The 15,031-nt window shown below is 39.9% G+C and overlaps 1 protein-coding gene across 6 annotated transcripts in view; it reads right to left on the bottom strand.

Annotated features, from left to right (window-relative positions):
* Nucleotides 1–15,031, bottom strand: part of FRMPD4 (FERM and PDZ domain containing 4) — a 773,033-nt gene that overhangs the window by 77,799 nt on the left and 680,203 nt on the right. For all 6 annotated transcript variants that reach the window (XM_045538893.1, XM_045538895.1, XM_045538897.1 and 3 more), the window contains one exon: nucleotides 11,926–12,028. In XM_045538893.1, coding sequence (XP_045394849.1) covers nucleotides 11,926–12,028 — 103 coding nt within the window. The remainder of the gene's footprint in view (nucleotides 1–11,925; nucleotides 12,029–15,031) is intronic.

The raw sequence follows: 15,031 nt of genomic DNA on the forward strand, positions 1-15,031 counted from the left end.
TATGCAAAAGTATGAGGTGAGCAAGGAACGTGCTTCAGGTACAAAGCTGAAAAGTCTAGCAACTCATTTAGATGTGATTACAAGAATAGTAAATAAATTGCAGTAATCTTTTTAAAGGTGGGTAGTATTAAATTAACATTTAGGTTTTTTTCCTGCAAACTTTTCTTTCCAATTTTGTGTTGAGCACAGTGGTAGGCACAAAGCCTATCAAAATGAGTACAACAGGATCTGTACAGAGATGGGCAAAGTGTTTGGCCATGCTGCTCCCTCCACTGTCTGGGCACACAGCCAGGCTTGGCTCAGTTTCTTGTGCAGGTAGATTCATCCATGCGGCTGGCTTCTTGCCAACAGAAGGGGAGCAGAAATGCTGTATACCTTTTGCATAAAACCTTTCCATGTGCCTCTTCCCCTTCTGGTAGTTTGACAGGGACAGACTAGAAGGTCTGAATTGAAAATGGCAGAGCCACAAAATGGAAAGGGTTGGGCCCCTGGATTACCCCCTAAAGAGAGGTTTCCACCAATCAGGAGCACCCATTATGGACTTTATGTGGTTGACAAATAAACTCCTATTGTGACCAAACTTTTGTGTCATTTTGGATTTGTTAACAGCACCTAGTGCTACCCCAGTACTGGTCCTTGTCATTAAGAAACACATAGAATTGTGATAGAGAAATTTGTAAGTAATGATAACATTGTATTGTACAGATTATAAAAAGAGTGTATGTACCTTTCAGTGGGTAAAGATATGGGCTCAATTAACCTTGCAGGGTGGATCAGGGAGGATCACAAAAACCATCACAAAAGTTTATGATGTTTGTCTATTTGTTTGTTTGCTTATTGTTTTTTCCCATATCTCCACTTTCCAAAAAGGATTTTAGGCGGCCAGAGGGTTCATAATATTTGCTTTATCTTCATTATTATTTCTAGCAAAAGCCTCTGCTTCATTTCTCTGCCTATCCCCTCTTATCTTCAGGTTGGTCTTTTTAAGCTTCATTGGTTCAGTTCAGAGGTTGGCAAACAAGGCCTGTGTGCTAAATCTGTCCCTCCTGCCCCCAGTTTCTGTAAATAAAGTTTTATTGGAACACTGCCACAACCATTTGTTCAGGTATCATCTATGGCTGCTTTTGTGCTACAATGGCAGAATTGAGATATTGTGACAAAGACCATTATGTCCTGGTCCTCTGCAGAGGAAAGTCTGTCGAACCCTGATTTAGGTCATTCCTAACCGAATCTCAACCCCAGCAGGGCATATACCAATAACCCCTGAATGTTTCCACAACCCCTTCACCTATATAACAGAACAATGCTTGCACACCCATGGGGTCCCCAAAGTCAAGTTCACTGCCAAACTATGGAATCCAGAACCCTGGGGGTAATCCCTGGGATGCCTTTGAAAATCCTCGGTCTCAAGGCTTTGGAATTGTTCCTCAAGTTACCTTCATCTTGAAAGACTAGACTTCTGCCATGGTCCTCTGGTTTTGATTTGATACCCTGGCTTCTTCCTGAATCTCCTACCCTGCAATTTCAAGAGCAGTAATGATAGCCTCTGATACCACTATCTAACTGATTGCAAGTCAGTTACAAAGTGCTCTCACATACACTATTTCATTCAATCCTGAGACAAAGGCTTAGAAGTGCAAATTCTTAGCCCCATTTACAGACTTAGAGACTAAGACTTAAGCCATTTTCTCACGATCATTCAGCTGTGGTGATCCTGCCAATGACAACCTTGATGAGGATAATGATGACTCAAACTTATGAAGAGCTAATTATGTGCTCTTACTCTGTTAAGAGCTTCACTCACTGCAGTTTATCTGATTCTTATAACTGTATAATTATTACAACTGTCTTCATTTTATAGGTGACAAAACTGCAGATTATAGGAATTAAGTTCCTTGCCCAATGTCACACACAGCTAATTCATTGCAGAGGTAGGATTTGAATTCAGATTTCTCTGATTTCTACCCCACGTGTGTTTTCACTGGGTAGCAGAACAATATTTTGACATATTCACAAAAGTTCCCTTGTTAACCCCAGCCCCTCATTTCTTTGCTTTGCTGGATCAGCTCTATTTCTTTGTGCATTTGGTCAGCCAGGCCATACAACCCAGGAAAGGGTTGTTGTAGAATAAAGTTAAGAAATATCTAGGTTTTAGGAACTAAGGGTAAAAACTGTAAGGTAGGAAGGATGTTTAATAAATCAGACTAAAGCTTCCTCTTCCCTAGGATGGGGACTAGTCTAAGGATGGAAGAAATAGGGCAAAGCACAGGGTAAGCCAAGGGTCCAGACTTGTGGGTGCCTAGGAAAGGACAGGCATGCTCCCTCTTTTCAGAAGCTGATTCTCTAGGAAGAACCAACTGGGAACTCCCAGATAGCCTTGTGGAATAAAGAGTGCAGTGACCTATGCCTTCTTTCCTAGTCAGAACCCTGGGGAAGAGGGAGTGATAAGATCCTGGAAGGAATTAGCCCCAGAGATTATTCTGTGTCTCATCATGGCTTGCGAGTGGCAAGTGCACCCAAGGTGTCAGGATGGCTAAGGGAGGGTTGACACTAGTTAATAAGGGGTGACACAGTGGTTCCCTTCCTAGATAAGTGATCAAAGACAGGCCAGATGGGTGCTAGGTATCTCAGCACATTCTGGTGAGATGGATGATGCCACTGAGGAGTGGATACACTTCACTTCTCCCAACACTTCCTCCCATTAAACCAGCCCCTCTAAATGTAGCCTCAGCACTGGGGAAATGGGATGAACTGACCATATGCTGGAATGGGGATTTGAAATAAGTATTAGATTATTATAAATAATGAATAAATGATACACTTCCTATATATCTGAGGGTGTGGCCTGCAATTGTTGCCCACCACACCCCCCCACTGTGTTACCTATAAAAGTAGGCTCAGCTGTGAGCTCCTGGGACCCTCCTCCTAAATGTCTCTAGAGAATGAGGCTTATACTTTGGTTCTGGGCATGTTCTAGTCACAGAGAAAATGTACAGCCTCATCAAGATGATTTTTTTTTTTGTCTTTCAGCTACTTATAAAAAGGGAAGGCAATCGTTTATAAATTTGTAGCTCTGAAGGATTAACAGAACATGGCATAGGTTCAATAATTGTCTCCTTCCATTTTTTCTTAATACAGGTAAGATGTTAAGACATTCAGTAGTTTCAACCATATGAGATCATTGAAAACATGCCCTAGTTTAAAATTTATTCTGGTTCTTCAATCTTCAACATTCATTTTCCATACATGAGTTGCATAAAAGCATCTCCAGTTGTGCAGAGATTTAATGAGTGAGTGGGAGATGGTCATTAACAAAATCTAAAGACATTAAAATAATCTTGGTAAAGCCATTTTTCTTATTAATTTTCATCATTACATGTCATTATAACTTTTATGAACTATACAACTAAATCCTTTCTACTTTATCCTTGTTAGAATGTTTTCCCATGCTTTCTGTTTTCTAGAATTGCTGACCTCTTTCTCCTCAGGCTCTGTAATTTGCAATTGTCAGAAAACGTGTACACTGCAAGTGTGTATGAGGTGAGACCACAATTTGTAGTGTCAGCATACCGTGGGGTTGTTTCTTTTGTGTTTTCACTGAAATTGCTTGCTGGTTTTACTATAATAAGGCCTTATTATATCATACATCACCACGCATATTTTATGTGCTGGATGCTCAGTAGATGGTCTTTGCTTTCTTATTTTACTAAGCTGCACTGTGATGCACCTAAGTCCAGCTAAACTTAGGCAGAAAGGTGACCTTCCTAATGTATTGTTCTGCAGAAACAGTGGCTCTGGAACATGATCTGATTTGACTTTCCATTGTAATTCTGATGAGGGGGGACTGATAAAAAGACAGATATGCTGACATCTAATTTTTAGATGGATCCCTTCTAAATGGTCTATTTTGCTCTTAGTAATCTTGCCAATCTCTCAGCTATTGCAACAAGCAGCTACTCTTGAGCACTCCTTATTAAAATCAAGGCAACTGCTTTGCAAACCTGGGATGGGAGGTGGGTTATTTGTGTATAATCCGAAAACAAAGTGTATCTAAGGGACATATGGCATAAGACCCAGGTTCTAGAGCCCAAACACAGCCCTGTCATTTGCTGGGACCACCAAGTAAGGAAGACTTAATATGCCAGATAGTCATCAGGGTCGGCTGTCTTTGGACAACCAGGTCCCAGTCATTTGTACTGACTTTCTTCCACTCTGACTACACACTTTCCTCCTTGTTCTGACCATGAGCAAGTGCTTCAACCTCTCTAAGCCTCAGTTTCCACTCTGTAATATAGGTACAATAAATAGTACTTGCTCACAGAGCTGTTGTGAGGAATACACACAATAAGCATGTTAAGAGCTTTCACTCAGGAACAGATTGGGTTTCACTCCACTCACTAACTGTGGGATCTTAGGCATGTCCCTTAACCTTTCTACACCTCAGTTTCCCCATCTGTAAATTAGAGGTAAGCAGTGTATACATCTACCATCGTGAGCACTGAATGAGTTAATATACAGGAAGTACTCAGGACAGGGCACAGTAAACACCATATATTAATAAGTGTTAGTCTTAATAATAAGGAATGAAAGTATTTAGCAGAAGGTTTACTGTATATTAAGGACTTATAATACATGTTAACTCTCATCACTATTATTAGTTAGGATGTCATCAATATTTTTCTTTCTTGCAAAACTGTATTTTGGTATCTCTCTTCATCCCTTCCTCCCTGCTACCCTTCTCAGCTTCTGGTGACCACCAATCTTCTCTCTATCTTCATGAGATCCACTTTTTAAGCTCCAACATGAGTGAGAACATGCAATATTTGTCTCTGTGCCTGGCTTATTTCACTTAGTAAAATGACCTCCAATTCCATCCATGTTGTTGCAGATGACAAGCTTTCATTCTTTTTTATGGTTGAATAATATTCCATTGTGCATATATATCACCTGTTGGTTATCCATTCATCCGTTGATGGACACTTAGGTTGATTCTATATCTTGGCTATTGTGAATAGTATAGTAGTAAACATGGGAGTACAGATATCTCTTTGATATATTGATTTCCTTCCTTATGGATATATACCTAGGAATGGGATTGCTAGATAATATAACAATTCTACTTTTAGTTTTTTGAGGAGCCTCTATACTGTTTTCCATAGTGGCTGTATTAATTTACATTCTCACAAACAGTGTATGAGGGTTTCCCTTTCTCCATATTCTCACCAGCATCCATTATTCCCTATCTTTTTGATAAAAGCCATTTTAACTGGGGTGAGATGATATCTAATTGTGATTTTGATTTGCATTTCTCTGATGACTAATGATGTTGAGCATGTCTTCTTTTGAGAAATGTCTATTCATATCTTTTGCCCATTTTAAAATCAGATTATTAGGGGTATTTTTGCTGTTGATTTTTTTGAGTTTCTTAATATATTCTGGTTATTAATACTTTGTTGGATGGATAGTTTACAAATATTTTCTCCCATTCTGTGGGCTGTCTCTTCACTGTGTTGATTGTTTCCTTTGCTGCACAGAAGCTTTTTAGCCTGATGTAATCTCATTTGTCAGCCATTATTTTTAAAAATATGCTTTCTGACCCTTTTCCTCTTTCTTCCCCTTCTGCAACTCCTATTATGGAAAGGCTTGTTTTGTTGATAGTGTCCCATAATTTCTATAGGCTTTCTTTATTTCCCCCCCATTCTTTTGTCTTTTTGCTCCTCTGGCTGGATAATTTCAAATGTTCTGCCTTCCAGTTCACTGATTCTTTCTTCTGCTTGATTGATTCTGCTGTTGAAGCTTTCTATCGAATTTTTCAGTTCAGTCTTTGTATTTTTCATGTCTAGGATTTCTATCTTTATATTGCTTCCAATTTTTGTTGATCTTCTTGCTCTTTTCATGTATTGTTGTCCAAATTTGACCAAATTTTTAATCTGTATATTCTTGTAGTTCATTGCACTTCTTTATGTATATTATTCTGAATTTGTTAGTCATTTCATAGACCTTCATTTCTTTGGAGTCCATTATTGGAATTTTCCTTTGGAGGTGTCATGATTTCTTGATTCTTTGTCATCCTTGTTTCCTTATGTTGTTGCCTGTACATTTGAGGAGCCATCCTCTTCTGGACTTTACATGTATTTTTTGGCAGGTATAGAGCTTCACTATTTAGTCTGGCCTGTGATTCCAGAAGGGCCAGCTGTTGACAATCCCAGTGAGGCAGAGCTTGTTGTCTCTAGTAGGCTGGGCTGCTGCCTTTTCTCTGATGTTGAATAGGGCTACTAGCTGGGCTCCACTGAATTGTGAGACCACCAGCCTGCCTCTGGGGACATGAATGGGCATGCCTCCTGCTAGGTTCTTGGGTGGGAAGGACTGCCCCCAGATTGTGGCTGAGCAGGGCTAGAGCTCGGTCACAGGGTTGTTTCAAGATCTGCAGTTGGACCAAAGTTTGCAGGCCTGTGTGTAGTGCCATAAATGGGCCTGTTATTCAACAGGTCTGGGTGGTGGGCAGGGCTGCTCCCAGACAGCAGATGAGAGTAGCTGGAATTGAGTTTTAGGGCTGTTTCAGGATCTGCAGTTAGATCAAGGTTGGTGCGCCTTCCTCTGGGGGCACAGAGGAGCCTGTTCTCCTCTGGATCCCTGGGCAGGCAGGGACCATGGCTGAGAGGGTTTAGAGCCAGGTTATGAAGCAGCCTCAAGATCCATATTCAGACAGAGGTCAGCAGGCCTGCCTTAGGGGGCACAGATGTATGTGTGTTCCAGAGGGTCCCTGGGTAGGCAGGACTGCTCCCAGATTGTGGCTGAGAGGGGCTATAACCAAGATAGAGGGCCATTTCAAAGTCTGTGGGACCAAGTTCAGGAGACCTACCTCTGGGGGTATGGACTGGCCTGTCTCCCAGTAGGTGCCTGGACAGGCAGGACTGCTCCTAGATCATGGCTGAGAGAGGCTGAGCTAGGTTACAGGCCACTTCAGGGACCACAGCTGTGGCCAAGTTTGGTGGATCTGTTACCCAACACATAGGTAGGTGTGATTCCTTCTGGGTCTCTTGACGGATGGTGCTGGTAGTAGGACCAATGCCAAATAGTGCTGTCCACAGGGAGATGTGGCTATTTCTGGGTTTGTAGCTGGGACCACAGTGAACCTGCCACTTGACCTGGGTGGGTTTGCCTTCTCAAAGTGGCCTTCCTCAGTGTTGGGCTCCAGGGTTTTGCAGCTTCCTAACTGGACCCAAAAACTCCCACAAAGGCACTTTAGTTCATGGATGGCTGCAAAATTATAGTTGCTGTGGGTGATACCAGCAGGGAACCTCTTATTTAGCCACCTTACTGATGTCACTCCATTATCATTTATTCTTATTTCTTATTACAGTTACTTTCTTATTGGAAGAATCCTACTGCTTCCCAGGAAAGCTCTCTAATCCCAGGGTAGTAGTATAGAAGGAGTGACATGTCTGATAGATGTGATCAACCTTCTGTTGATAAATGGCCATAGCTATAGCACTGTTCATCAATTAGATCAGCAGGAATAATCAACTTAGGTAATGGGAGAAAGCAGATGGAGGGATAGATAGCTGCCCTATTACAGAGGGTGGGAGAAGAGGGTATTAGTCTCCAGTTCAATCTTTGTACCTTCTGATTACAGGATGGAAAACTCTTTACTTCCACTGCTGTGATGGAAAAGGATAAGACTGAGCTGTTTATGTGTTTGGCCCTTCAATGTCAGTTTCTGGTACTGAGGAAGCAGGAGGAAGGGAGACAGCATTTTTCACAGTCTGCTGCCAGGGCTTTAAAACTGGGATTGGCTTTAGGGGAAATCAAGAAATATTCTATTATATGCAGAATTTTGTATACATGTGGATTTTTCTGCATAAAGGAAGAAGTCCATGGCATTTATCAGATTCTCAAATGGATCTCTAATGCAAAAGGCTGATGCACCCATTCTAACAGGAGATAGTAGATTTATGTTGGTGCCTTGCATACCAAATTTTGAGGTTGTGTTTCAGGACAGCCACCTAGGCAACAGATTTTTCCGTATCTGCAGGTTGGAAAGATTTTACTCCGTTTCTTCCATCAGGAAGGTCTGAGGTTGACAAGGACAAAAGGAAGACCTATTTTACCACCCTCTCCCCATGTATCAACCTGCCCTTCCATTCAGCATTGATAGCTACTCTTTACCACCATCACAAACATCTCCTAATATATCTGTCCATCTTCAAACATTCATATCAAACACTATCCTCTCCAACAGCCTTGCCCAGTCACAAATATAGTGCAATTGATTAGAAGTCTCCTCCTTGAGGGCAGGAGTCATGCCTATGTTTCTATACACGGCCAGTATCTTACATGATATTTGTTAATGCTTAATGATTGTTTGCTAAAGTCAAATGAATTTAACTGGGTTGGCTTGCCTTGGGTGGCTACGGCAAGATTCATAATGTTTCTATGAGCAATGATACTCCCTACTTTTTAAAAATAAAACTTTGGAGACAGCTTTAAGTTAATTTGTCTAATTATGAAAAGCCAAAGAAAATTATCCTTGGATATTTTTAAAGAAGAAAGATATGGTAATTTTGCAAAGGGCATGGATTCTTCAAAGATTTTACTCCTCAAACATTATAAAGCATGAGTTAGAGTTAACAACTTAGAAAACTATGAAATGAACAGAACTCATCTAATTTCAGTATGGCAATTATAGCTTTTTGAGACTACATGAAAAAACCAAAATGTGGTTACTATAGCAGTAAATTGGTCTCTAAGAAACTCTTTCATTTTCTCAAGAAAAAAAATAAATTTCTGTAATAGAGTAACCAAATGATAAGGAAAATAATCCACAAAGTAACACAAATGTATTTAGAAACAAAAAATGATCCATGAGCAAATGCTACAATGAGGGGAAAAAGAACAAAACAAGACTAAACCACTAAGGGAAGCAAATGGATGCCAATTTTTAAAGAGAGAATTTTATAATGTTATTAAAATGATGAGTATTTTTCTGAATGTCCTCAGTGACTAAGAAAATGGGATATTTTTTATTATACACGAAGGGAATTTATCTTGTGTAAGATATAGACATTAAAACACATATCATCTGAGGAGCCCAGTAAAAAGGGGATTATTTTCCAAGAGCTAAATTTTTAGGTTAGTACACATTATGGCAGATAGATGACTAAACTTATGGGAAGGCATAGGAAAATTTTCTAATGCATAATCATTTTTATTAGTGAGAAATACATTATTTCAAAATTTTGGTTTAATGAGAGTAAAAAGGTTTCAATCCATTTAAAACACCACAGTCTTTTTATCAAGCATGTGGGAATAATGCAGGGATTACAACTTCATTTTGAGAAAATTATCTATGTATGTTATATAGAATTTTAGTCTAAATATGGCTTAACCAAATGTAATTGGTTACCTAGATATCTCTTAAAACAGTGGTTATGGTCATTAAATGTTGTCTAAAAAGGGCCAGTCAGTGTTTCTGACTTTGTGAGCTAGACAGTTTTTGTTGTGACTGCTCAACTCTGCTGTTATAGCAGAAAAGCAGGCATAGATAATATGCAAATGAATGGACATGGTTATACTTCAATAAATATGGATACTGAAATTTGAATTTCATATGATTTTCATGTGTCACAAAATGTTATTCTTTTATTTTTTCAACCTTTTAAAAATGGTAAAAACCTTTCTTAGCTGACATGCTTTGCAAAAACATGGGGCAGGCTGGATTTGAACTTCAAGCTATTGTTTGCCACCCTCTCTTTTAACTGGTTCATTTATTCCATTACATATAAAGTTCTATAGAGAGGGCTTTGTTTACAGAGATGTCATTTTCTTCTACAATGTGTTAAACCAGAAAGAAAAAAATCATTCTTGGAAAAAAAATCTTTCTAAATGCCCCTGGAAGGATTGCTGGGAAATGATCACACTTTTAAATAGCTTTTTCTCTGCCTCTGTCCTGTGGCAGGCAATTGAGTCACAGCAAACCCAAACACAGACATTTTATTTCTCCTATCATCCTCCGGCTGCAGAAATCAATAGGACTGATCACAGAGGTGTGTGCCTGGGGGAAACAAAATGTCCATGGGACTTTTGCCATTAGGCCCAAACACAGCACTCCAGGATGCAAGCTGATATAAAACTCAGAGCCTGCCTGGATGAGATATGTCCCTGCTGACACCCACACACATCTTGATTCCAAATGGTAACATTGCAGCTCCCTCCCAAAGGCTCTAAAATATAGAGTCTTTCCCTATTCTTGCATTCCTGGTCCACAGAAAGATTGGAAATGTTCCCAGGTCTTGTTCCTGATGCGTGGTGAATATGATACAAGTCTCAGTGCCTGCTGAGTGTTAAGACCACTCTTTAGAAATTTGGATGCCCCATGAGTACAGGTCTGACTTTTCCAGCCAGCTTGGAAGGCTCCATTATATTAGGCTCAGACTAAAGTAGAGTGACTATCTTAGTCTAATTGGGCTGCTATAACAAAATGCATTTAGTAATTTATAAATAATAGAAATTTATTTCTCACAGCTCTGGAGGCTAGGAAGTCCAAGATCAAGAAACCAGCATATTCAGTGTCTGGGGAAAGCCCCTCTCCTCATATACAGCACTTTCTCACTGTGTCCTCACATCGTAGAAGGAGCAAGGCAGCTGCCTTCAACCTCTTTTATAAGGGCACTAATCTCATTCATGAGGGCAAACCCTCATGACTTAATCACTACTCAAAAGGCCCAACTTCTTAACACTATCACATCAGGTACTAGGTTTCAACATATAGATTTTGAGGGGACACCAGCATTCAGACCATAGCAGTGACCAACCGTTCCAGGACTGAGGGACCTTCCTTGGGATGCAGGCCTTTTAAGTGCTAAAACTGGAATGGCTGGTCACCCTAAAAGTAAGCCCCCTCTCTTTCTATTTCTCTGCCTTTTTGCCCCTCTTCTAGTTCTTCCAAGAATAATGACCATCCAGAACTTCTTTGTGAAGCAAAAGCTGAACTAGGCTTGGGAAAAAAACTTTTTCCAGAAGACCCCAGAAATACTCTACTTAATGCTTTTCCCAATGTACAGATGTACTTTTTGTTATGAGTGAACACAAATGTTAGGAGATCCCCTTCTCAGTTTAAAGTATTCTGATAGCCCCAGCTTCTGCTTCAATCTTGGTTGAAAAGATCATTTTATAAAAGACAAATGCCACATCTTCTTATTCCTCAACATCCCCATAGCATGAGTAGATCCATTCATATGATAGTCCTAGCTTCATATGAAAACCTTCTAAAGATCCATTTTGCCCTAAATTCACTGAAGAAGGGCAACTCCAGTGGGATTCTTGACCAATATTTTTAACATCACATAAGATACATTTTCTGGTGCCCCATTAAGAATATAACATAACAAACTAATTACATGTACAATACAACTAAACCAATAAACCAAATGCATCAGTTTTAACTGTCCTAGCCTTGACCTAATTATCCTTTTGCCTCCATTGAAAATCTCAAAATTCAGTAATGAATTACTCAGTCAAATATGAAAAATCAGTGAACTGTATGTTGGTATATCCATGGGATTATATACATAAAATTACTCATCACCTACACTGAATTCAGGTATTACATTTTGATCTCCTTGATTATGGAAAATCAATGTGCTAGTAATTCTGGAAGGAAAGAAAATGCAATCTTTGGATGTAAGAGTCATAAAAATTTTAAGCTAAACCATTTGCACCCTCAGTGTTAACACAGAGTGAACATTTAGGCATTCTGTGTTTATGAAGCATGTGTTTTTACATTAGAGGTCAATGTCAGCAGCATTTCCAATGATGTGAATGTGTAGGTTTGTGTTTCTGCTCTAAATTGGCCTACAGGAAGCTCTTTCTCTGCTGGACAGGGCTCAGAACTGTGCAGCTGCCACAAGTGAATGAGTTACCCACCTGACTAGGTCGATGACCCGCTCCCTGGGCGCAGCGCTGACCGGCTCATCATTAATCATTACAATCTGATCTCCTGGGATCAGCTTGCCTTCCGAAGGGCCACCTGGAGACAAAGGAGAATGAAATGCAGGTGAGAAGACCATTGGAAACCCATCAGAAGCCTCCTCTCCCAATCATGATTCATTGTGAGCAAATGGAGCTATCAGCAGAAACAAAGACCTACCACACCTGGGTGTTCTTTGGACAATGGGCCCAGGCTGCACCCTGACCAATTAAATCAGAATCTTTAGGGATAGGACCCAGGCATCCACATTTTTCTAGAACATCACAGGCAAGGTTGAGACTCACTAGCCTAGCAGTGCTTCCCATGCCTTATTGCACATATGAATCACCTGGGGATCTAGTTCAGGATCTAGTTCAGGATCTAGTGCAGGATGAGGTAATGCACTTCTCACAAGCTCCCAAGGGCTGCTGCTGCTGCTGGTCAACAGATCATACTTTGGGTGGTGAGCCCCTAGAAGAAGGTATTCTCCCAACAGGTAGCCAATCAGTTGTGTTGATATCCTGCAGCCAAGGCTGCAACCACCTGGGCACAGCTGGATTTGAACAAAGTTGCGTTTGTGTACTCATTACAAGTAAGGAGGCAGCATAATGTGGGCAAATGTAAGACATCTCAATGAGAGGGTGTTAGAAAGGGCTTCTTATAAGACTTGGCCTTGTGGTAGGTGCTTTTGGGGTGGGTTCAAGGAAGCGGGGATTTTCCATGGATTAGATGCTAAGAGGAAGTGGGGGTAATTCTATCATGAGCATCTTAATAACTGCCTAAACGGTGAGAGGAAGGAAGCAGAGCAACCTGTGATTGATAAAGCAGCAGCAGTCACTCATATCAGCTGGGAGGGGGTGTGCCTGGATATTTTTGTGGTTTGGGCTGTGCTTGGATGTTTGTGTCTGCGCTCACATATGATTATAGAGGAATCTTATTTTTGCCTCAATACATCATGGTCACAGAGTGGCCTTGTCTGCTGTTGATATTTGGTGATTGTTCATGTTCACAGGGACAGCCAGACCCAGCTGTGAGGGCTCACCAGCCCCCAGATGTGAACAGCTGCTTTTCTCTTTCAGTTGTTTCCAAGGAGGGAGTAGGAAACTAATATTTATTGAGTTTATTATGCACCAGGCGATGGGCAAAATGCTTTGCCTAGTAATCTCAGTGAAAACTAGAATCCCTTTCATTTAATGAGGCTCACACAGTTTAAAGAATTGGCTTGAAGGTAGGACTAAGTCTCAGCTTGGATTCTTCCAAGTTCAGAATGACCAACATGTCTTTTGCACTTGACCCCATAATTCAAAACCTGGTCTCTGACAGGTGTCCTGACAGATAAACTGTGTGAAGTATATATCTGTATTCAAATAAAATCTAAAATCAATTACCTGGATTATGCTCTAGATATGTACAATTATCTCCCAAATATTTATATGGTACTGTATAGTAGTACAATTTTAACTTTATTTCCACAGGTTTGCCACTGGGTCACAGGTGGTTCAGGAATATTATGTTTTAAGTATTATTATTATTATTTTTTTTTTTTGAGACAGAGTCTGGCTCTGTTGCCTGGGCTAGAGTGCCATGGCATCAGCCTAGCTCACAGCAACCTCAAATTCCTGAGCTCAAGTGATCCTTCTGCCTCAGCCTCCCAAGTAGCTGGGACTACAGGCAGACGCTACCATGCCTGGCTAATTTTTCCTATATATATATTTTTAGTTGTCCAGATAATTTCTTTCTATTTTTAGTAGAGACAGGGTCTCACTCTAGCTCAGGCTGGTCTCGAACTCATGACCTCGAGCGATCCTCCTGCCTTGGCCTCCCAGAGTGCTAGGATTATAGGTGTGAGCCACCACGCCCAGCCTAAATATTATTGCTATTACTTTATTTAGTAATTTAAATGAATACTGCACACCCAGAACATGGAACTGAATAATTCAGTTGTTCTCTACCCACCCAGATAGTTGGTGTTTGTGTCACTCAAGTTGTAGCATAAATTTGTCTTCTTTTAGGGGAGTAAGAGTAGAAAAATCTTAACATGTACCCATATTAGTGATAGAAAATATTCATTTCACAGACATGGGAAATGAGATTCAGCATTTGCACACATAAGAAATTCAGAAAAATCACTTGGGAAACTTACTGTAACTATTGTATTATGTGCAAGCAATCACTCAAATTCAGCCAAACAAATAGTTAGAAACCAAATGCTAGTCAACTACAGAAAAATTTTCAAAGTAACTGTTTGGAGGATGGATTTTAACTATTCTAATAAGAAAACCACCCTCAGATTAACAAAACATATTCTTACATTTGACCTATGCTTTTTGAACAAATAAGAATTGATCAAAATAATTTGATTAATTCTTGTTTAATCAAGCAACTTTATTAAGAGTTCTGGAGGAAACAACACACAGTCCCTTCCAAAATATGAAACAGTGCCACATTTCAGAGAATTGTCTTGTGCTTTTTACTCTGAAGACTGGATTATCTAGTACAGACAATCTGTTCACACCACTGAAATCCCTTGGGAGTTCAGTAGAGTCATTTTTATGATAGACACAGTTTATTTGACCAGTATTTTCACTCATAAAAATAACTGGAAATAGTACTCTTTGACCTCTGCCTTCACTTTTTTCCTACTCTTCTCTAAATTGTCTAACAGTAGGTGTTAGTGTCTTTGAAGCTAAGGAGAATTGAGGGCAAAGAAGGGAAAGAGGTTGAAAGAACAGTGAGATGGTACAAGAAAATGAAAAACAAGACTTGAATCTCCAGTCAGCTTATGGGAGGACACATACTTTGGAGAATCTCATAGAGATGTTAAAATATCCCAATGTTATAAAACAGCATGCCAAATATGATTCCATTTAGGAAAAAATATGTGCATATACACATAGATGATATATTATATGATATATAATATATATGTGTTTGTGTATGCACAGAGTTGTCTACTACACATATTCTCTCTACGTCTATGTCAATAATGGCCATCTCCTGGTAGTAGGAGTTCAGGTGATATATATATTTTTTACTTTCTCCTCTATATTATCTACATTGTTT

The sequence above is a fragment of the Lemur catta genome, chromosome X (assembly GCF_020740605.2).
Source record: "Lemur catta isolate mLemCat1 chromosome X, mLemCat1.pri, whole genome shotgun sequence".
Classification (NCBI taxonomy): Eukaryota; Metazoa; Chordata; class Mammalia; order Primates; family Lemuridae; genus Lemur; species Lemur catta.